Source organism: Ranitomeya variabilis, chromosome 1, assembly GCF_051348905.1.
Source record: "Ranitomeya variabilis isolate aRanVar5 chromosome 1, aRanVar5.hap1, whole genome shotgun sequence".
In the NCBI taxonomy this organism is placed as follows: Eukaryota; Metazoa; Chordata; class Amphibia; order Anura; family Dendrobatidae; genus Ranitomeya; species Ranitomeya variabilis.
In genome coordinates, this window is record NC_135232.1 from 139169828 (window position 1) to 139194409 (window position 24582).

At 41.2% G+C, this 24582-nt stretch overlaps 1 protein-coding gene across 4 annotated transcripts in view; it reads right to left on the reverse strand.

Annotated features, from left to right (window-relative positions):
• The window catches only part of KIAA0825 (KIAA0825 ortholog), a 565784-nt gene that overhangs the window by 358637 nt on the left and 182565 nt on the right, over positions 1-24582 (reverse strand). For all 4 annotated transcript variants that reach the window (XM_077289188.1, XM_077289179.1, XM_077289208.1 and 1 more), the window contains exon 14: positions 8718-8909. In XM_077289188.1, coding sequence (XP_077145303.1) covers positions 8718-8909 — 192 coding nt within the window. The remainder of the gene's footprint in view (positions 1-8717; positions 8910-24582) is intronic.

Below are 24582 nucleotides of genomic sequence, written 5' to 3' on the forward strand. Positions count from 1 at the left end.
GAACTACCTGTTTAACACCACAGGATACCTACTCTTTAGGTTACATATTTATGCAACTAAACTAGGAAGCTAAAATGTAATATCTGAGGCAATAGCTTTTACTGCTCCCCAATATTAAATGTACTGAAGAAGCTTCTGCAAAATGGATGTATGAATGCATATAGGTGATCTTACGAGCATGAGAGTTGTACCCCGCATGATCACTGAAGGAGCTGGGCTTAACTGACAACCAAGATCTTGCTCCAACAGCCAGGGCCAGTGTCAGCAACATACCTGGCAGTTTGGCCAGATGGTTATATAAGTTAGGGGGGTCCCTCTTTAGCTCCATGATGCAATCACAGAGTGCCAATGGTTGCCAAGACCTCTGAATTTGCCAGATATAGCAGACTGTTAGGCCCTGCAAGGTCCAAAAGGCCTCCAGTCAATGTAATCCTGACAGGTCTGATGCAAAACAATACATAACTCCTTCCTCTGATATGCCCGAGTAGGACCAACACCGAAAAATGTATCATGTATTTACTTATAAACATTTTTTACCTTTAAAAATCCTTTGGGCAGTGTCACCTTAACCCCTTAACGCCCAAGGGTGGTTGCACGTTAATGACTGAGCCAATTTTTACAATTCTGACCACTGTCCCTTTATGAGGTTATAACTCTGGAACGCTTCAACGAATCCTGATGATTCTGACAGTGTTTTCTCGTGACATATTGTACTTCATGATAGTAGTAAAATTTATTTGATATTACTTGCGTTTATTTGTGAAAAAAAACAGAAATATGGCAAAAATTTTGAAAATTTTCCAACTTAATTTTGATGCCCTTAAATCACAGAGATATGTCACACAAAATACTTAATAAGCAAAATTTCCCACATGTCTACTTTACATCAGCACAATTTTGGAACCATTTTTTTTTTCGTTAGGGAGTTATAAGGGTTAAAAGTTGACCAGCAATTTCTCATTTTTATAACACCATTTTTTTTTAGGGACCACATCACATTTGAAGTCACTTTGAGGGGTCTACATGATAGAAAATAACCAAGTGTGGCACTATTCTAAAAACTGCACCCCTCAAGGTGCTCAAAACCACATTCAAGAAGTTTATTAACCCTTCAGGTGTTTCACAGGAATTTTTGGAATGTTTAAATAAAAATGAACATTTAACTTTTTTTCACACAAAATTTACTTCAGCTCCAATTTGTTTTATTTTACCAAGGGTAACAGGAGAAATTGGACCCCAAAAGTTTTTGTGCAATTTGTCCTGAGTATGCCGATACCCCATATGTGGGGATAAACCACTGTTTGGGCGCATGGCAGAGCTCGGAAGGGAAGGAGCGCCATTTGACTTTTCAGTGCAAAATTGACTGGAATTGAGATGGGATGCCATGTCACGTTTGGAGAGCCCCTGATGTGCCTAAACATTGAAACCCCCCACAAGTGACACCATTTTGGAAAGTAGACCCCCTAAGGAACTTATCTAGATGTGTTGTGAGAACTGTGGACCCCCAAGAGTAGGCTGATACTCCGTATGTGGGGGGAACCACTGTTTGGGTGCATGGCAGAGCTCGGAAGGGAAGGAGAACATTTGGAATGCAGACTTAGATGGATTGGTCTGCAGGAGTCACGTTGCATTTGCAGAGTCCCTGATGTACCTAAACAGTAGAAACCCCCCACAAGTGACCCCATATTGGAAACTAGATTCCCCAAGGAACTTATCTAGATGTGTTATGAGAACTTTGAACCCCCAAGTGTTTCACTACAGTTTATAACGCAGAGCCGTGAAAATGGAAAATCTTTTTTTTTTCCACAAAAATTATTTTTTTAGGAGAAATTGGCCCCCAAAGTTGTTGTCCAATTTGTTCTGAGTACGCTGACACCCCATATAACCCCTGTTTGGGTGCATGGGAGAGCTCGGAAGGGAAGGACCACTGTTTTACTTTTCCAACGCAGAATTGGCTGCGTTTGGAGAGACCCTGATGTGCCTAAACAGTGGAAACCCCCGAATTCTAACTGAAACCCTAACCCTAACCCGAACATGCCCCTAGTCCTAATCCCAACCACACCCCTAACCCTAATCCCAACCCTAACCACACCCCTAACTCCAACACCCCCCCCTAAACCCTAATCCCAACCATAACTCTAACCACACCCCTAACCCTAATCCCAACCCTAATTAGAACCGTAAATGTAATCCAAACCCTAACTTTAGCCCCATCCCTAACTTTAGCCCTAACCTTAGCCCCAACTCTAACCCTAACTTTAGCCCTAACCCCAACCCTAACTTTAGCCCCAACCCTAACCCTAATGGGAAAATGGAAATAAATAAATTTTTTAAAAATGTTATTATTTTTCCCTAACTAAGGGGGTGATGAAGAGGGGGTTTGATTTACTTTTATAGAGTGTTTTTTAGTGGATTTTTATGATTGGCAGCCGTCACACACTAAAAGACGTTTTTTATTGCAAAAAATAGTTTTTGCGTCTCCACATTTTGAGAGCTATAATTTTTCCATATTTTGGTCCACAGAATCATGGGAGGTCTTGTTTTTTGCGGGACAAGTTGACGTTTTTATTGGTACCATTTTCAGGCACGTGACATTTTTTGATTGCTTTTTATTCCGATTTTTGTGAGGCAGAATGACCAAAAACCAGCTATTCATGAATTTCTTTTTTTTTTTGGGGGGGGGCGTTTATACCGTTCCACGTTTGGTAAAATTGATAAAGCAGGTTTATTCTTGGGGTCAGTACAATTCCAGCGATACCTCATTTATATATATATTTTTAATGTTTTGGCACTTTTATACGATAAAAACTATTTTATATAAAAAATAATTATTTTTGCATCGCTTTATTCTATGAACTATAACTTTTTTATTTTTTCTCTGATGATGCTGTATGGCAGCTCGTTTTTTGCAGGACAAGATGACGTTTTCAGCGGTACCATGGTTATTTATATCCGTCTTTTTGTTCGCATGTTATTCCACTTTTTGTTAGGCGGTATGATAATAAAGCGTTGTTTTTTGCCTCGTTTTTTTCTTACGTTGTTCGCTGAAGGGGTTAACCAGAGGGACAGTTTTATAGATCGGGTCGTTACGGACGTGGTGATACTAAATATGTGTACTTTTATTGTTTTTTTTATTTAGATAAAGAAATTTATTAATTGGAACAATATATTTTTTTTTCTTTATTTAGGAATTTTTTTTTTTTTTTACACATGTATTTTTTTTTTTTTTTACATTCCCCAGGGGGGACATCACTGTATAGTAACAGATCGCTGACCTGACACTTTGCAGTGCACTGTGTCAGATAAGCAATCTGACAGGCACTGCAGGAAGGCTTCCCAGCACCTGCTCTGAGCAGGCGCTTGAGAGCCACCTCCCTGCAGGACCCGGAAGGCCCCCCGTGGCCATTTTGGGTCCGGGGCCTGCAGGGAGGAGGTAGGAGACCCTCCTCCTCCCTGCAGCAAAGCGATCACATCGTGTTGCTCTGAGGGCCTCAGGGAAGTGCGCAGGGAGCCCCCTCCCTGGGCGATGTTTCCCTGTGAAGCATGATTATTGATCTCAGTGTGCCGGGGGCTAATTGTTATGATCTGGTGGTTTAGGAGCAACATGGGACGTGCTCTGGAGGAGGTGGTACCTTTACTGACCGCAGACTCTGAACTTAACACAACACTAGAAGTAGCCGTGGGATGTTCCTGTCACTCCCTAGACACCTCGTCACAGCCGGAGGACTAAATACCCCTAAAGATAGAATCAGGAAAGCTATCTTGCCTCAGAGAAAATCCCCAAAGGATAGGCAGCCCCCCACAAATATTGACTGTGAGTGGAGAGGGAAATGACATACACAGAATGAAACCAGGATATAGCAAAGGAGGCCAATCTAGCTAGATAGATAAGACAGGACAGAATACTGTGCGGTCAGTATTAAAATACTACAAAAATCCACCACAGAGTTTACAAAAATCTCCACACCTGACTAAAGGTGTGGAGGGGAAATCTGCTTCCCAGAGCTTCCAGCTTAACTGAATAAATCCATGCTGACAAGCTGGACTAAAAAAAAAACATAAAATGTGCTGAACGATTAAGTCCACAACAAATGGACTGCAAAAGAACAAAGCAAGGACTTATCTTTGCTGAACTGGTCAGAATATCAGGGAAATCCAAGAGAGATGTGAATCCAACCAGGAACCATTGACAACTGGCACTGTCTGAAGGATAGAGCCAGGATAAATAGCCGAGCCAGAATAGACGATCAGTGGAAGCAGCTGCTGACTGCTAAATCCAAGGAGCATCAGTTCCACTTAAAACCACCGGAGGGAGCCCAAGAGCAGAACTCACAAAAGTGCCACTTACAACCACCGGAGGGAGCCCAAGAGCGGAATTCACAACAGCTAATGTGCCGGGAACGGTCAGTGACCGCTCCTCGCACATAGTGGCAGATGTCAGCTGTAATAATTAGCTGACACCCGGCGGCGATCGGACGATCGACTATGACGCACTATCCCATCACTGGGAATTAAGTCCCAGGTCACCTCGACGGGATAATACGTCATATGGGATTAAGGGTTCAATCCTGCTTATGCCTTGTACCAAAATCCCTTTTGGGATATGCAGAAGCATGCCAATGATATTTCTAACTAAACTGACTCATCAGATTAAAAAAATGTGGCCTGGTCTGGAAGGTGAAAACTGGCTTCACTGGAAAGAGATTACATAACAAAATGAAGCGATTGAATAAAGAATGTATTCTAATGAGAATGTATGTGACATCATTGCATCACTGTAGGAAAGCATAAAACACACTATTCATTGTATAATCTAGTTTTTAGTGTAAGTATTTTATACAAATAAATAAAGCGATTCGGATTCAGCAAATCACAGTTTCAAGTTTGAATTAATTTCAAAATCGCAATGGGATTGTCACATCCAGACGGAAAACATGTCCAATGAGTTCTCTTCACAAATAGCTGATCTCTCCCAGGCCGGTAAAGTGCAATCTAATTGCTGTTTTTGTTTTCTTAGTCTACTATACATATACACCCCCCTATAGATTATGCACCATGGCATAGCTGACAACATACACTGTTTAAATGCCAATTAAAATACTGAACTGAAGGACTGACATGTAACAGCATGCTTTCTGCTAAAGTTAACACACTGCAAGCCATCTGGGTTTGCATCTCTTGTAAATTAGACTGTGTTTTATGTTCTCCCATCTCATCGAGCCCCGTGTTTGACTCCTAGTAAACTGGAGTTGTGCCGTTTTGCATTTTCGAGTTTTGTGACAGCTGTTGTATCTCAACTCTACATCTCTGAAGGACTTGTTTCTGGCATGTGTGTTACATGCAGATGGAAATGCTGGTCATTTTAACAAATCCTCTCAATTGTACTAGGACTTATGTGTCGTTGGAGAATGGGAAACTTGTGCCACTTGACAAAAATGTAAGAGGTGCAATATCACTGCTTAACACAAAGGGGCAGATTTATCAAACTGTTTAATTCTGAGAGTGCAAACTTAGACTACGCAGTCATGAACTGCGCCAAATTTATCAAAACGGCTCGTGCTGTTTGATTAATCTGTTTCATTTCAACCCCTTTGCCTTCCAATTCTTGTTTATACGATTGTATTTTTCCAAGAGCCAATTCTCTTACTTGCTCTTCGACCTAACGGCATGAGGGCTTGTTTTTTTGTGAGATGAGTTGTAATTTTGAATGGCAAAATGGTGAAACAAAAATCCAACTTCACTATTGTTTTTTGGGTTTTGTTTTGATAGCTTTGGCTGTATGATAAAAATATCAATAGAAAAATACAGGGGCCGAGGGCCCAGTCAGCTCACGAACAGACCACAGGAGCACGTGAACCCGTCCTGACCCAGATGTAGCAACAGCTGAAGACGTAAGAAATGTGAAGATTGTTCCAGCTCCTTTCCGATTAAAAATCCTTTATTGATCCATATCCTTAAAAATCATCCCTGCACAAAAGGGAATGTGAACAGCGACAAAAACCTGCTAATAGCTACGCGTTTAGATCTAAAAGATCTTCATCATGGCTGAGATAAAAATGACCTAGAAACTTTATTCTCCAAGTCAGTACGATTACAGCAATACAAAAAATTCAGAAATTTGTAAAAAAATAAAATAATTTGTTTTGTATATCCATTTTTTAGACTTCTAACGTTTTTACTTTGTGTCAATTGAGCTGTGCAAGGGCTTGTTATTTGCGTGGTGAACTGACTTTTATTAAAAACAAAATGGTGTACAGATGATGTTTTGATTGATCTTTATTGCATTTTTTAGGGAGGTATGGTGGCTAAAAAACACGCAATTCTGGAGTTTTCATTTCTTTTTCTCTTTATGGTGTTTTCTGTATCTGTTGTATAACTTTCTATTTTGCTGGATTAAACTTCTACAGATGCAGAGAAATTAAATGGACTTTTTTTTTATTTTTAATAAGTAAAACAGCGGGTAGTTAGAAATTTTTTATTTTTTCTTTATTTTTTTTAAATATTTTTATTTTTTTTAGTCCCTAAAAACTTGTACCCATGATCTGCAATACTAAAGTCTCAGTCTGTATTTAAACTTGAAAGGAGTACCAAGATGGCAACAAGGTGGGTCATTAGCAGGCCCCCAGTTGACATGGTAACCAGAGTGTCCCGTGATTGCTCTATTTAGATGCTACGGTCACAGATCGACAGCAGCATTTAAATGGTTAAGGACAGGGATCAGACTTTAGCTCTTGCTGCTTCTACTAAGACACAGATAACGGTTAGGGTATATTTCCATGGTCAGGAATGGCTCATTATTTGCTCAGGATTTGACGCAAGTAAAATCTGCATCTGAGGTCACCTGCGTTTTTGATGCGTTTTTTCCGGTCCCGAGCGCTGGCGGCAGTCCCAGGTGTTGATGCGAGAGACTCGGGCGAGAGACAGAGTACTATTCTGTCCGATGGCAGAAAGGGGTTAAACACAACTGCTTACATAGTCACCTTTATAAAAGACTCCTGTCCACAGACTCCATTAATCAGTCAGACTCTAACACGTACAACATGGGCAAGACCAAAGAGCTTTCTAAGGATGTCAGGAAAAAGATCATAGACCTGCACAAAGCTGGAATGGCCTACAAAATCATAAGTGAGATGCTGGGTGAGACGGAAGCAACTGTTGGTGCAATAGTAAGAAAATGGAAGAAATACAAAATGACTGTCAATCGACATCAATCTGGTGCTCCATGCAAAATGTTACCTCATGGGGTATCCTTGATTACGAGGAAGGTGGGAGATCAGCCTAAAACTACATGGGGGAACTTGTTAATGATCTCAAGGCAGCAGGGACTACAGTCACCAAGAAAGCCATTGGTAACACATTATGACGTAAAGGTTTAAAATCCTGCAGTACCCGCAAGGTCCCCCTGCTCTAGAAGGCACATGTGCAGGCCCATCTGAAGTTTGCCAATGAACACCTGGATGATTCTGTGAGTGACTGGGAGAAGGTGCTGTGGTCAGATGAGACAAAAATTGAGATCTTTGGCATTAACTCAACTTGTTGTGTTTGGAGGAAGAGAAATACTGCCTATGACCCAAAGAACACCATCCCCACTGTCAAGCATGGAGGTGGAAACATTATGTTTTGTGTATGTTTCTCTTCTAAGGGCACAGGACTACTTCACCGCAACCTCCTTCCCTCCGCCAGGACATCAAAAATGGTTGTGGCTGGGTCTTCCAGCAAGACAATGACCCAGAACATACAGCCAAGGCAACAAAGGAGAGGCTCAATAAGGAGCACATTAAGGTCATGGAGTGGCCTAGTCGTTCTCCAGACCTTTATGCCATCGAAAACTTATGGAGGGAGATGAAGCTCCGAGTTGCCAAGCGACAGCCTCAAAATCTTAATGATTTAGAGATGATCTGAAAAAAGGAGTGAACCAAAATTCCTCCTGACATGTGCGCAAATCTCATCATCAACTACAAAAAATGTCTGACTGCTGTGCTTGCCAACAAGGGTTTTACCACCAAGTATTAAGTCTTGTTTGCCAGAGGGATCAAATACTTATTTCTTACTGCAAAATGCAAATACATTTATACAATGTGATTTTCTGGATTTTATTTTTGATATGCTATCTCTCAATGTAAAAATTAACCTACCCTTAAAATTATAGACTTTGTCAGTGGGCAAACTTACAAAATCAGCAAGGAATCAAATACTTTTTTACCCCCACTGTACATCATATAGGATACATTGACACTGATGTTTATATATCACCTAGGATACACTGGGCTGTTGTATATACAGGAGACACTGAGACTGGTGTATAAACATTACATTGGAGACACTGGGACTGTTGCATAGATATCACATAGGAGACACTGGTGTATAGACATGACATAGGAAACACTGGTGCTGCTATGCAGACATCACATAGAAGCCACAGATTGGTGCATAAACATGACAGAAGATACTGGGGCTGCCGTATAGACATCACATAGGAAAAGGCAACTGCTGCCTTCATCTTAGGGGTGGGAGCACAGTACGCGCTTATTCCCCCCACAAAAACACTCTGATGCTGGCTAGTAATCCTTCCTCGCATGCACTAAAGCATTCAGTAATGAAAGCCGCCTGAATTCAAGGGCCTGCGGTCCAAGCACTGCACTTACTCAATGAATAAAACATTTTCTGAAGAAAAAAAATATTGTATGTATCAGATCATAGAAAATGTATCCTTGTACCTGTTTGGTTACATAAAGAATCCCAAAGTTGCTCTTGATCCATATAATTCTCCAGAAGGTCAGTAAAAGACTGAAGAGACAGAGAACAATGACTGAACACCCACAGGATGGTTTCTGTGACATTTATTTCCTTGCCATCCCCATCTTCCAGCATTAACAAGTTGAAATCTTGTATTTCCTGAACCTCGGTTACTAAAATGAAAAAAATAAATATATTAAAAAATTGTTACAGCCAAAACCAACTTACATGTAGTTTCAAAATAAATAAACCCCCTACCGCCATAGCAGTGGGAGCTTAAGAGTTTAGAATACTGATTGCCTATTGTTAGCAAAGTCCATCAATTTCAGACCAGTTAGTGTCCATTCTTGTCGATCAGCAGTTTGATGTGGGCACAGCTCTCATGCGGGTGTAGAATCGTGACGTTTATCTGTGTTACCTACGTAGCAGAGTACAGGATTGACCAGCGTCTCCCTACTGAAGTAAATGGCAAATCGTTTCAATACACTGCACCATGGCTACCTACTGTAGGAGACACCATGCAGGTAGATGGAGCTGTGTAAGTAATGAACAGGCTACAGTGCTTGCCCAAGCATCACAGGCATTTAAACACAGGTGATCAGCCGGTGGGCAGTGCTGCGAGTTAGACCTTCAATAATCTTATATTTTTTAAATTGATTTTACACCTCACAGCAATTTAAAAATAATTGTGAAAAATATGAAAGTTTAGATAAAAATTCTACAAAATGTGCCACTTAAAAATTTGAATATATCTCCTTGCTAATAAGTCATACAAGTAAAATGTACAGTATTATTGAACGTTCATCATACTACCAGACCACAATAATTTGTGTTGGCAGATTTTTTTTTTCAAACACCCTTTTACTTTTTTTAGGGATTTAAAGGGAACCTATGACTTGATTCATGCTGCATAAGACTTGTTCAGCATGAATCAGAGCCTGACTGCAGGATTACAGCCAGGTCTATCTTTCTATGAAAATGTTCTGGCATTTCAGAGAAAACACGTTGAATACCCAGTTGGGAGAGATGAGTCCTACATGAGTTCTCCACGCACCGCCTCGAGGTGATTGATAAGTATTTCCTGTGTGTATGTTCATAGGGAGAGACTTGTCAATCACATGGAGGGGTTACAGAGAATCTGCAACGTACTCATATCATATCACCTGTTTGGATCTTTAAACTATGCAATCGAGCAGCCAGGCTCTGAATCATGTTTGAGTTTGAGTTTGCAGGTATCAAGTGAATAGTTTCTTTTAAAAGATTTAAATGGTAAAAAGCAATTTTATTTTAGATTTTATTTTCAAAACGTGATTTTAGGGATTAAAGAGAACCCGTCAGCAAGATTTTGTAATATAAAGTAGAGACATGGCTGTAATGGCGCTGTAATACTGATTACATTGATACTTTTGGTGAATAAATCCACTTTGTGCTTCTTCCTTAATCAACATGTGAACTTTTCTGCTAATTATATTTTGGTGCACAGGGGCCGGACTGTGCACTGGGTCTTCTCCTCCCTGTCTGTGATTCCCCGGCCCCTCCGCCTGCCTCCAGTCAGTGATTCCCCGGCCCCTCTGCCTGCCTCCAGTCAGTGATTCCCCGGCCCCTCTGCCTGCCTCCAGTCTGTGATTCCCCGGCCCCTCTGCCTGCCTCCAGTCTGTGATTCCCAGCCCCTCCACCTGCCTCTGGACTATGATTCCCCGAACCCTCCGCCTGCCTCCGGTCTGTGATCAACCAGCACTTTCACCTGCCTCCGGTCTGTGATTCCCCAGCCCCTCTGCATGCCTCCAGTCTGTGATTACCAGACCCCTCCACCTGCCACTGGTCTGTGATTCCCAGCCCTCCACCTGCCTCCGGTCTGTGATTCCCCGGTCCCTCCGCCTGTCTCCGGTCTTTGATTTCCCAGCCCCTCAGCCTGTCTATGATCTGTGAATGAGTGGCCTCCCTTGATTGAAATGTCAACAGTTATCTGTCATTCAAAGACCAGAGACAGCAGAGGGGTCGGGGAATCACAGACAGGAAGGAGAAGACCTAGTGTAGACATCATCTGCATAATAATTATAGAAAAATTCTCATATCTTCATTCCGGATAGGTAAAATGTATTAAAATTCATAGCATGAATCAGTTGTACTTAATTTTACATTGTATAGGCCTCCAATGCAACCTCCATAAATTGGCCGCACATCATAGTCAGCCAGCGTGCGAGTCCTGACTTGTGAACATGTATCACTTTCTTATTTCACACAGCTGTATTTCTAGCAATGTACAATTTATTTTTTTAGCTAGAAATGAAAAATAAAAAAAAATCCTGAAACAGTAAGCAAATATGTAAGAAACACAGATATATATTAAAAAACTAAAACAAAAACAGCAAACGGTACTGAATCATACATGACACTCCTGGACAAAGTGGGACACCTCAGGACTAAAGAAGTTAACAAGTGATTTTGTAAGTCTTTTTTTGTGCCCCGTCATCTTGGGGAGGGGTAGGAAAATGTGCACAAAAGCGTTGTGGTGTCAAATAAGGCGTGACAGGCACGAGTATGACACACTGAGGTCCATGAACATAATCCTACACAACACAGTATACAGAGTATGTGCCCACCTCCAGGGCAGCATCCCCCAGACCACTAACAGTGCATGACTTCCAAAATGAGAAGGAATCTTGTAGAAAGGTAACATTAGAGCTTTATCTAATTGATTGTACATGAGTATCTCTAACAATAGATGTGCATAGCTCCATATATACATTATCCGCAGGTATTCACACTGGAAATTCAGTTACCAAACATGTAATATACACAAAGTAGAAATGGTCTCCAGGAACAAGTGTGTGTCAGTTTTCCTTCGGCTCGCCATTCTCAGAGTTTGAGTACACAATGTCATTTGAAGGCAAATATCCTGATTCAGCTTAAGGACCTGGCCATTCAATAGATTTATGCTTTTGTCATTTTATCCATGTGATAATTAAAGCAGCTCGATGAATTCAATACAGGAGAGCACTGGGGTAGTAATGTGATCTTGATCAAACATTTGTCAGTATTTGAAGAAGATGACAGGTATTTGAATAGGTAAGTGAATGGAGTACAGTTGTGAATATGAGCGAAGGCAGAATTTCGAAGCAGTGTTATTCTTCTGACAAATGTTCGGCCACTTTACAATGACAGAAGCAAATTACTTTATATATAACAGGCTTTTCAGCCATTCCATTGTGCTTAACCCTATATAAAATAAAGGTATAAATCCTGTACATGAGCACAAAGATTTCCCCTGTTGCTACACATCAGTACTAGCATTGTAAGTGGGACAGGAACCCATAACAAGTGTTTCACTTCTAATATAACATATGGTTTACACCGCACCTGTCACCCACACAGGGTGAAGGCATCTATTTGGGGTGGGCTATGCCAACTTTCATAACGTATTGAACCAATAAGACAAACAGTTCGTGAATTATGAGGCACCGTGCATCCATGAAAAATGATGTCAGCGCAAATTACACAATGGAAAGATTTGTAAAAATATTACAAACAATATATAAAGAAGAGACATGAGCGAGCAATGATAGAGGGCTTCTTAGAGGGAATTAATGAAGTAAGCTGCTCGTGCCATCAATATGCATTCCAGTGTAACACTACATTTGTCAGGAAAATAGCCGTCTCTTCAGGATAATAACAAAGAGCAGATGCTGCACAAACCATGAGGTCATTCCTAACAGACATTACTCAAATTTTGTAGTTTCTAAGAAAAATTTGCAACATCTGTTCATATATCCTCAACTTGGGTCGATGCAAATTTCTGACATCTTTTTATTCTAAACGCTGAATTATAATGTGACTTATAATTAGACTAGATAGAGGCCCGATGCTATCGCATCGGGAGGGCGGTAATGTCACGGTGGGGGCAGGCATACGACGCTGATGTTGCCTAATGGTATCCTGTGTTAATCTACGACTTTTGCATCAGGGGACTCATGTGCTTGACGCCTACGCTTACATGCATTGTTTTTGTCCCAGCGATTGTTAGGGCTGGCGGACTGCACCGAGTATATTTAGATATAATTATTGGTGCGTTCGCAACCCGGGGCCCACCGTGCAGGAGACGAACCTGCTGCTGGCAAATGGCGGCACAATATGGCGGTATAAGCGAACTCTGTTACTTCACAGAGTCGTACAGAAGGGAAAACGCTGTGCCCTGTTAGCATCACAGGTGAACACAGCTGCCTAACAGAGCAAAAGCAATCAGTGGTCAGGGAGTAGCAAGCACACAAACACCTCCTCTCCCGTGGAGCCGGAATTCTAATGGCTTCACGCCAGCCCTGAATTCACCACACAAAACTCCTCACCGGAGGTGCCAGTATTCTAGTGGCTTATTTCAGACGGACCCGGACCACAAGCAGACAAGACCACTGAATAGCAAAAGCTCATGACATAAGCTGATCCTAGAGCATGGCCGTGCAGCCATGCAAACCTTTTATCCTTTTATAGATGCAGCAACTTCAGGACCTTCCTAGAGGACCAATGGGAGTTGCTACAGTACCTGAGCAACTTCAGGACCTTCCTAGAGGACCAATGGGAGCTGCTGCAGCACCTGAGCATGTGACCCCTGACCTCCAATGAGAGGTCTTACCTTGGGCATGCTCAGAAGGGGAAAAACAGGACTTAGTCCCAGAGACGTCTGCTCGACGCTGACCAGTACTGGCTACAATGGCTGAGCCTGGAAAGGCAGCAGTAACCATCCGCACAGTATCAGGCTCACGTCTCCGCTGAGCAGGCTCCACTGCGGCTGGAGAAGAATGGGAGACCACAGCGGAGATGGTTCGAGACACCCCCTGTGCAGAGGCGGGAACTCGACCCCTAACAGAGATGCTGTTGCTCTTCAAGAGTATAATTTGCCCTTTGTTGTCTTCGACGTTGTGCCTTTGCTGCTTTCCTTTCATTGTCATTGGCGTACTTTTTATGAGGAGCCATGTTGGCATTGATATTTGCTTTTTAAAGGGGTTTTCCCACGAACAAAAGTTAATTTTAAAAATTGTCTGTGTCTGACCGTGTACAGAACATACCACAGCTCCTGGGCAGGGGAGGAAGCAAAAGACAATACTGACATTACAGCAGGAGACCGCAGAGGATACATTTTTTAAAAGAAGTCTTTTTGTGGTTTTGATGTTAGAGTAGGATTCACAAAAAGTGAGGACCCGTGACGTGGGTTCTGAGCTTACGTATTTTGGCCAGAATATCAACTAATACCTCACATATATTGCTATGTGTTTTTTGCACTTTATATCTATTCAGGATGCAGTTGGGCCCAGATGGCTCTGTAAACTGTGGCCTGTGTTCTCATAGGATGCCTTTTTGTTAGCACTGGGCAGTCTGCCTGATCTAAGAGTATGGGCGTCATTAATAGGCTGAGAGCCAGATGCTCTGCATCTCTTATGTGTGAACATTACCACATACAGACTGTATCTTTTTGTGCACTGGTGTACCAAACGGCCAATCCCTGATGGTAGGCTGGCTGTCTCATCAGTATTACTGCACCTGTGTAGCCACCATCTTTAATTGGGTCCACTGCACCCTGTTAGTGCAATTGTTTTGAGGCCTGGGCAGGTAAGCATCTCTGCCTGTTTTTTGGTGTTTATTCCCATCCTTGTATGCATGGCTCTTTATCCCCATCCTTGTATGTGTGGCTCCTTATTCCCATCCTTGTATCTGTGGCTCCTTATTCCCATCCTTGTATGTATGAGACAATCATTGAAAAAAAAAAAAACATCCTAGTTACCTTCCCACAAGATGGCCGCGGGCTCCTTCAGGGAAGGTGGCTTCCCAGTGCCTGCTCAGAGCAGGACCTGAGATGCCTCCTTTCCTGCCTGTCAGTCACTCCTCCGATATTCTCCAGTGCAGATGCATTGCAGAACATCATGCTATACAGTAATGTTCCATCCTGGGACAATGTAAAAAAGTTAAAAAAAAAAAAAAAAAGTAAAAATATATATTTTTTTTAATCCCCAAATAAAGAAAAAACAAACAAATATTTTTCCAATACATTTATGTAAATAAAAAAATTAACAATAAACCTTTCCCACTAGTTAAACCCTTCAGTAAACACCGTAAAAAAAAAATAAAAAAATGAGGCAAAAAACAATGCTTCATCATCATAACGCCAAACAAAAGTGCAATAAAACGCGATCAAAAAGACAGATGTAAATAAAAATAGTACCGCTGAAAACGTCACCTTGTGCCACAAAAACTAAGCTGCCATAGAGCTCCATCAGCAGAAAAGTAAAAAAGGTATAGCTCTCAGAATAAAGCGATGTAAAAATAATAATTTTTTCTATAAAAGTTTTTGTTTAAAGGGAACCTGTCACCCCGTTTTTTCGGTATGAGATAAAAATACTGTTAAATAGGGCCTGAGCTGTGCATTACAATAGTGTAGTTTGTGGACCCCGATTCCCCACCTATGCTGCCGAAATACGTTACCAAAGTAGTCGTTTTCGCCTGTCAATCAGGCTGGTCTGGTCAAAAGGGCGTGTTGTCTTCCCCCAGATTTTGCGTAGTTTTCCGTTGGTGGTGTAGTGGTGTGCGCATGTCCAAGGTCCAGAATCCTCTGCCAGGGGATTTAAAAGAGCGCGCTGTTCGTTATTCATTGGTGATCGGTGGGCGCGGCCATCTTCCTTTGGCCACGCGTGCGCAGAAGCGGCGCTCTGCTGGCCGCGGCGCTCTGCTGGCCGTGGCTTCAGGAAAATGGCCGCCGCGATATCCATCTGCGCACGCGCGGCATCCCGTGGCCATTTTCCTGAAGCCGCGGCCAGCAGAGCGTCGCGGCCAGCAGAGCGCCGCTTCTGCGCACGCGCGGCCAAAGGAAGATGGCCGCGCCCACCGATCACCAATGAATAACGAACAGCGCGCTCTTTTAAATCCCCTGGCAGAGGATTCTGGACCTTGGACATGCGCACACCACTACGCCACCAACGGAAAACTACGCAAAATCTGGGGGAAGACAACACGCCCTTTTGACCAGACCAGCCTGATTGACTTGCGAAAACGACTACTTTGGTAACGTATTTCGGCAGCATAGGTGGGGAATCAGGGTCCACAAACTACACTATTGTAATGCACAGCTCAGGCCCTATTTAACAGTATTTTTATCTCATACCGAAAAAACGGGGTGACAGGTTCCCTTTAAAAGCAACAAAACATAAAAACACGATATACATTGGTTATAGCTGTAATCGTACAGACCCAAAGAATAAAGCTGCCTTACCAATTTTACTACAAGCGGAATGGTATAAAAAAAAGAGAAAAAAACCCCGCAATATCCGAATTGCTGGTTTTTGTTCATTCTGTATCCCGAAAATCAGAATAGAAAGCGATCAAAAAATGTCACGTGCCTGAAAATGGTATAAAAATAAAAATGTCAGCTTGTCCCACAAAAAGCAAGCCATAACATGACTCTGTCAGATGAAATATGGAAAAATTATAGCTCTCAAAATATGGTGATGCAAAAACTATTTTTTGCAATAAAAAGTGTCTTTTAGTGTGTGACAGCAGGCAAACATAAAAACCCAACATAAATCTGGTATCACTGTACCGACCTAAAAAGAAAAAATAAGCCTAATCACTTATACCGCACGAGGAACAGTGTAAAAAATAAACAAAATTCTTCACCTGCTGTTGATTTTTTCATTCTGCCTCCCAACGATCGTAGTAAGGCACATTTATCCTGCGCTCTGTGCTGAGCGCTTGCAGTGGGGTTTCTGTGTAAATCTCTGAAAAACGTGATTCAGATGGAACCTCTGGTGGAAGATTCCTTATAATGAGGCAGATAGAGGCACTGTGGACACCATCTGACCTATGATCTGGAGGTTTACGTCTTTATTTAGGAATGCATGAAAGTGCCATCGGCCACAATTTTGTGCACTTCTGAAAAGAAGGACACCGCTGAACAGAGGCCAGGAGAAGTTTATACTAACTCTGCTCCCTCATTATAGTGAATGGATCCCTCGGGGGTTTCATCTGAATCACGGCACTCAGAGATTTGGATGGAAACCCCAAAGTAAGTGTTCAGCATAGAGTGACGGATAAATGTGATCATAAATGTTATGTAAACTGTTACCAATAAAAGCTTCAACTCAGTCCACAAAAAAGCAAGTCTCCAGTCAGGTCTGTCATCTGTTAACAGAAATGTAGTGGCTTCCATGTTACTGGTAGCACAAAGGCTCTGGAAAAGCTAAATGACTGCTCGCCCCCCAAAAGAAATTCAGCAAATTCTCCACTCCCAATTCCAAATGCCCCCTCCCTTTTGAGCCACAGTGTGTCTAAACCACATTTAGAGCCCACTGGTTTGGCATTTCTGTAGTGAAAACATGTCTCCAGAAAATTGAGCTTGGCATAATGTACTGGTCACAACAGCGTACTGTTCACTACAATGGGAGTTTGCAGATTTCACTTAGCAACATCACCATTTGTAGATAAACTCCCAAAAGGTTGTAATTTCCAAAACGGGGTCACTTGAGGGGGGATTCTGCTCTTCTAGCACTTAGGGGCTCTTTATGAAGTCCTCAAACTATTCTAGGAAAATCTGTGCTCCAAGAGGGAAATATCGCTCCACTCTTCCAGAGTCTCTTCGTATGGCTAAGTAGTACTGTACAGCCATATATGGGGTATTGCCACGTTTAGTAGAAATTGTGGGACAAATTTTAGTGCCATTTTTACCTGTTGCCCAGTATGAAAATGTAAAAGTTGGGGCTAACACACAGCTTTGGTAGTAAAAATGTAAAATTATACCATTGAAGATAAAATAAATGTCTGTGACACTCCTGTTGTGTCAATATAATCACTGTACCCCTTGATGAATTCATTGAGAGTTTTAGTTTGTAAAATGGGGTCATTAATGGGGGGTTCTGCTGTGTTAGCATGTCAGGGGCTCTGCCAATGTAACATGGCACCCTCAAACAAGTGCAGCAAAATCTGCACTATAATATGGTGTTTCTTCCCTTCTGAGCTTTGCACTGTGCCTCAAAAGTAGTTTTCGACGACATATGGGGTATAGTTGAACTCATGAGAAATTTCACAACAAATTTTGGGGTCTATTTTCTCTTGTCACCCTTGTGAAAATACAAGCAAGCAAACAAAGATTTTTGCGGGAAAAATTTGATTTTTTTTCTATTTTCACGGCTTAACAAACTTCGGCTCAATGCACACCTAGATAAGTTCCTAAAGCGGTCTAAGTTTCCAAAATGGTGTCACTTGTTGGGGGTTTCCACTGTTTAGGCACACCAAGGGCTCTCCAAACCCGATATGAAGTCTGCTAATTATTCCAGCAAATAACATATGGGGTTTTGGCATGCTCAGGATAAATTACACAGTAAATTGAATGGTCCATTTTCTCATGTTATCCTTGCGAAAGTAAAAAAAAAAATTAGGTCTAAAGAAAAATATTTGTGAAAGAAAAGTAAAAGTTTATTTTTTCCTTACACATTCCCAAAATTTATGTGAAGCACCTGAAGGGTTAATAAATTTCTTGAATGTGGTTTTGAGTACCTTGAGGGGTGCAGTTTTTAGAATTGTGTCACTTTTGGGTATTTTCTGTCATATAGGCCCCTCAAAGTGACTCCAAATGTGAGGTGGTCCCTAAAACAATGGTTTTTCAAATCTTGTAAAAATGACAAATTGCAGTTCAACATTTAATCCTTATAACTTCCTAACAAAAAAAAAAAAAATGATGTTTCCAAAATTGTGCTGATGTAAAGTAGACAAGTGGGAAATGTTATTTATTAACGATTTTGTGCAATATGACTCTGATTTAAGGGTATAAAACTTAAAAGTTTGAATATTGCGAAATGTTCAAAATTTTTGCCAAATTTCATTTTTATTCAGAAATAAACGCAAGTCATATAGAAGAAATGTTACCACTATCATAAAGTACAATATGTCACGAGAAAACATTCTCAGAATCAGTGGGATCCATTGAAGCTTTCCATAGTTATCACCTCATAAAATGACACTGGTCAGAATTGTAAAAATTGGCTCGGTCAGGAAGGTGAATACAGGCTAGGTTGCGAAGGGGTAAAAAACTTTTCCTTTCATTTTTGAATCTGCCATTGTCTTTTCACTTATATTATATATTCAGTCAACAACACCAGAGAATAATTAACTAGTTGCTCATATGTGACTAATCACTGAATAATTGAATAAATCTACCAAGGAGTGTGAATGGACACTTATTACAACAAAGATAAAAACTGTAAGTAACCCCTTAACGACCGCCGATACGCCTTTTAACGGCGGCAGTTCAGGGTACTTAAACCACAGGCCGTTAATTAACGGCGCTGTGGAAAAAGTGAATAGCGCCCCCCAGAGTTGGATTTTCTCTGGGGTCTCGGTTACCAGGGAGAGCCGAGACCCCAGAGAACATGATTCGATTTTTTTTTACTGACCCCCGAGTTGCGATCGCCGGTAATTAACCGTTTACCGGCGGTCGCAAAAAACCCCCAAAAAACGCGATTTCCCATTTAATTTCTCTGTCTTCCGATGTGATCGCACATCAGAGGACAGAGAAATGGGGTCCACGATCGCCCCCGATACTCACCTGTCTCACTGGGTGCTCCTCGTGGCTCCCGATGGGCGCCGCCATCTTGTTCCGGCCAAAAAATGGCGGGCGCATGCGCAGTGCGTCCGCCAGCTGGCACCCGGAAGATCTTTGGGGTCTCGGCTGCCGGGGGTAGCCGAGACCCCAAAGAACATGATAGGGGTCGGATTTTACCGACCCCTGTTTTGCGATCGCCGGTAATTAACGGTTTACCGGCGACCACAAAAAAAAAAGAAAAAAAGCGATGTGTCATTCTCTGTCCTCTGATGTGATTGCACATCTGAGGACAGAGAAATAGGGGGATTCGGGGACCCTGTTATACTTATCGGTGTCCCTGGGTCCTCCTGTGTCCTCTCCTGGCCGCCGGCTTCTTCCTCCGGTAAGAAAATGGCGGGCGCATGCGCAGTGCCGGCAGCTAGAGGAGTTGAGGCTAAAATTAGGGTTAGGGTTGGGGCTAAAGTTAGGGTTGGGGCTAAATTTAGGGTTAGAGTTGGGGCTAAATTTAGGGTTAGGGTTGAGGCTAAATTTAGAGTTAGGGTTAGGGTTGGGGCTAAATTTAGGGTTAGGGTTGGGGCTAAATTTAGGGTTAGGGTTAAAGTTAGGGTTAGGGTTGGGGCTAAAGATAGGACAATGGGTTGCGGCTAAAGTTAGGGTTAGAGTTGGGATTAGGGTTGGCATTAGGGTTACGTTTGGGATTAGGGTTAGATTTGGGATTAGGGTTGATTAGGGTTAGGGGTGTATTGGGATTAGGGTTAGGTTTGAGGTTAGGGTTGAGATTAGGATTAGGGGTGTGTTGGATTTAGGGTTCTGATTAGGGTTATGGTTGTTTTGGGGTTAGGGTTGTGATTATCGTTAGGGTTGTGATTAGGATTATGGATCGGTTTGGGATTAGTGTTAGGGGTGTGTTGACGTTAGGGTTGGAGTTAGAATTTGAGGGTTTCCACTGTTTAGGTACATCAGGGGGTCTCTAAACGCCACAGCCAATTTTGCGCTCAAAAAGTCAAATGGTGCTCCCTCCCTTCTGAGCTCTGCCATGTGCCCAAACAGTGGTTTACCCCCACATATGGGGCATCAGCGTACTCGGGATAAATTGGACAACAACTTTTTGGGTCCAATTTCTCCTGTTACCCTTGTGAAAATAAAAACTTGGGGGCTAAAAAATATTTTTTGTGGAAAAAAAATATTTTTTATTTTCACGAATCTGCATTATAAACTTCTGTGAAGCACTTGGGCATTCAAAGTTCTCACCACACATCTAGATAAGTTCCTTGGGGGGTCTAGTTTCCAAAATGGTGTCACTTGTGGGGGGTCTCCACTGTTTAGGCACATCAGGGGCTCTCCAAACGCGACATGGCGTCCGATCTCAATTCCAGCCAATTCTACATTGAAAAAGTAAAACGGCACTCCTTCTCTTCCAAGCTCTGCGGTGCGCCCAAACAGTGGTTCACCCCCACATATGGGGTATCGACGTACTCAGGAGAAATTGCACAACAACTTTTGTGGTCTAATTTCTCCTGTTACCCTTGTGAAAATAAAAATTTTGGGGCAAAATTATCCTTTTTTTTTTATAGAAAAAATGTGATTTTTTATTTTCACGGCTCTACGTTATAAACTTCCGTGAAGCACCTGGGGGTTTAAAGTGCTCACGACACATCTAGATAAGCTCCTTAAGGGGTCTAGTTTCCAAAATGGGGTCACTTTTGGGGGGTTTCCACTGTTTAGGCACATCAGGGGCTCTCCAAACGCGACATGGCGTCCGATCTCAATTCCAGCCAATTCTACATTGAAAAAGTAAAACGGCACTCCTTCTCTTCCAAGCTCTGCGGTGCGCCCAAAAAGTGGTTTACCCCCACATATGGGGTATCAACGTACTCAGGAGAAATTGCACAACAACGTTTGTGGTCTAATTTCTCCTGTTTCCCTTGTGATAATAAGAATTTGTGGGCGAAAAGATCATTTTTGTGTAAACAAATGCGATTTTTTATTTTCACGGCTCTACTTTATAAACTTCTGTGAAGAACTTGGGGGCTCAAAGTGCTCACCACACATCTAGATAAGTTCCTTAAGGGGTCTAGTTTCCAAAATTGTGTCACTTGTGGGGGGTTTCAACTGTTTAGGCACATCAGGGACTCTCCAAACACGACATGGCGTCCGATCTCAATTCCAGCCAATTCTGCATTGAAAAAGTCAAACGGCGCTCCTTCTCTTCCAAGCTCTGCGGTGCGCCCAAACAGTGGTTTACCCCCACATATGGGGTATCGGCGTATTCAGGAGAAATTGCACAACAAAATTTATGGTTAAATTTCTGTTTTTACACTTGTGAAAATAAAAAAAAATGGTTCTGAAGTAAAATGTTTGCAAAAAAAAGTTAAATGTTCATTTTTTCCTTCCACATTGTTTCAGTTCCTGTGAAGCACGTAAACGGTTAATAAACTTCTTGAATGTGGTTTTGAGCATCTTTAGTGGTGCAGTTTTTAGAATGGTGTCACACTTGGTTATTTTCTATCATATAGACCCCTCAAAATGACTTCAAATGTGATGTGGTCCCTTAAAAAAAATGGTGTTGTAAAAATGAGAAATTGCTGGTCAACTTTTAACCCTTATAACTCCCTAACAAAAAAAAAAATTGTTTCCAAAATTGTGCTGATGTAAAGTAGACATGTGGGAAATGTTATTTATTAACTATTTTTGTGACATATCTCTCTGATTTAAGGGAATAAAAATACAAAGTTTGAAAATTGCAAAATTTTAAATTTTTTTGCCATATTTCTGTTTTTGTCATAAATAATTGCAAGTAATATCGAAGAAATGTTACAACTAACATGAAGTAAAATATGTCACGAAAAAACATTCTCAGAATCAGCAGGATCTGTTAAAGCATTCCAGAGTTATAACCTCATAAAGTGACAGTGGTCAGAATTGTAAAAATTGGCTCGGTCATTAAGTACCAAATTGGCTCTGTCACTAAGGGGGTAATAGACACAGTAGAATACATATAGAGAGGACATAGTCCTGTATGAAAAAATCACATAGATACGTATATGAAGTGGGCATATAAAACCATGGTGTTTGCCCTGCGTCATGTAACAAGGAGAAAGTAATGAAGGTCAATTACACACTTGGATTTATTATGTGATATTTATTTAAGTGGTTAAATAAATGACCTAATCATGTGTGGATATCACCATTAAATCAATACATACAAATATATTCTATTGGAGCAGAGAGAGTGTATTACCAGATGTATGAAACCTGGAACTCCAACGTACGTTTCGCCAGGTGGCTTTCTCAAGGAGTAAAGAGTAGTAACATTTCTAATCACCATTTGAACACCAATAAAAATAAAAAATAAAATATATATATATATATATATATATATATATATATATATATATATATATATATATATATATATACACACGTGGTATTGATGTATCCATAGAAGTATGAGCAATCAAAATATAGAATTATCTAACCAAATCGGTAGACACCAAAAAGAAAAACAATAAACAAAATGAAAGAAGAAAATGTTAAGTCCCTTGAAAAATGGCAAGACAAGCAAAATTTCTTCTTTCTTTTTTTAGAAACGCTACGCGTGTTTGGTATCTCTATAGTTGTCCTCACCTGAAGGAAAATAATGTCAGGTAATTTTAAGTAATGTCTAATGAATGTCATAAAAACAAAACTCAAGAAACAATAGCGGAATTGGACTTTTTTCACTGCACTTGGATTTTTTTTTTCCTGTTTTCCAGCAAATTGCATCGTAAAAAGAATGGTGTAAAAAAAAAAAAAAACGCACAAGCTTCCTTATGGATATATATCAATGGAAAAATAAAAAAAAATGATGGCTCTTGTGAGAAGGGGAGAAAAAAACTGAAGTGCAAGCACAAAGTATTCATAGTAATGTCATCCAGTATAACACATTGACTTACTAATGACAAATACCGTAAGTAGCTCAAAGAACAGTTACACTGACTGAACTTTCAGAAACCAGCTCGGTGTGGGTCAAATGGTTCATATCTACCATGAGAATGGAAAGCACGAAAAAGTGCTGATCAGGTATCAAAATCATTACACCCGGCAACTGCACATTCGCTATTGCACACGATTGAGGAGGTAGTTGTTAATGTTAACATAAAACAGAGCAGCAAAGTTGCTTTAATTATATTAATGTGCAGATGGCTTGCTAACACTTTTTGCATTGAAATGTCAACTTTAAATTATCTTCTTGGCCTGGTCGATGTAAGGCGAGAAGTTACTTGATGAAATCAAATCTAGAACAGATTGTTCATTCTCTACTTGCAGAACCAGCCAAGCTTTTTCTTAATAGGATTATTCAGTTAAATGAAACATATTCCTTTACTACAAGACCCCGAAATTCCAAATGGTTATTGGTTCTCAGTTTCTATGCCCGTTTCTCATGTGTAGTTACACGGTTTTATTTGTGCGAGATAAGACCACAAGCTTACAAAATATCACAAACTACAAAAAATCCTGAAGCAACTGAACATGTTAGATTTTAATATGCTGATCCTTTGTTGCCCTGAGAGACAGATTAGCTAAGGGCTTATTTCACCTCCCCACTTAAAGATGCACTACTACAAAACTTTTAGTGCCTAAACCGGTCTAAATGTCCATGCAGCATAGTTTTAGTGCAGTAATATACGCGCCAGTCGCTGTCCTCCACGTTTCCAGCACCACTGAGATACAGTAGGGTTTATGTCCGAACTAGAAGTGGCTTTTACAATGTAAGTCTATAGAGAGTCAGAACAAGACTCCATAGACTTACATTGTAAGGGCTGATTTCCACTTGCGAGAGAAAAAACGGTCCGTAATCTGGACCGAAAAAACGGATGTAACGTATGCGAGTGTTATGCAAGTGCAATGCGATTTTTCAATCGCACCATCCGTTTTACATCCGTATGACATCCGTATGCAATCCGTTTTTTTTCTCTGCAACTATTTTTCTACAGTCATTTACAGGACCATTTACAGTGTTCTATGCCACAGAATGGTAAGGTATCCGTAAAAAATGGACGGAATACAGATGGTTCATATTCCAAGAGTTTTTTTCTCACACCCATTGACTTGCATTGGCTTGTCTCGTCTGAGAATTGCAGCAATACGCAGCATGCTGCGATTTTTTTTCTCAGTCTGATTTCGGCTGAGAAAAAAATCGCAAATGAAAAGACACCTATTGAATAACATTGGCTCGAGTGCAATCCGATTTTTTTATTGGATTGCACTCATCCGTTTTCCTCACC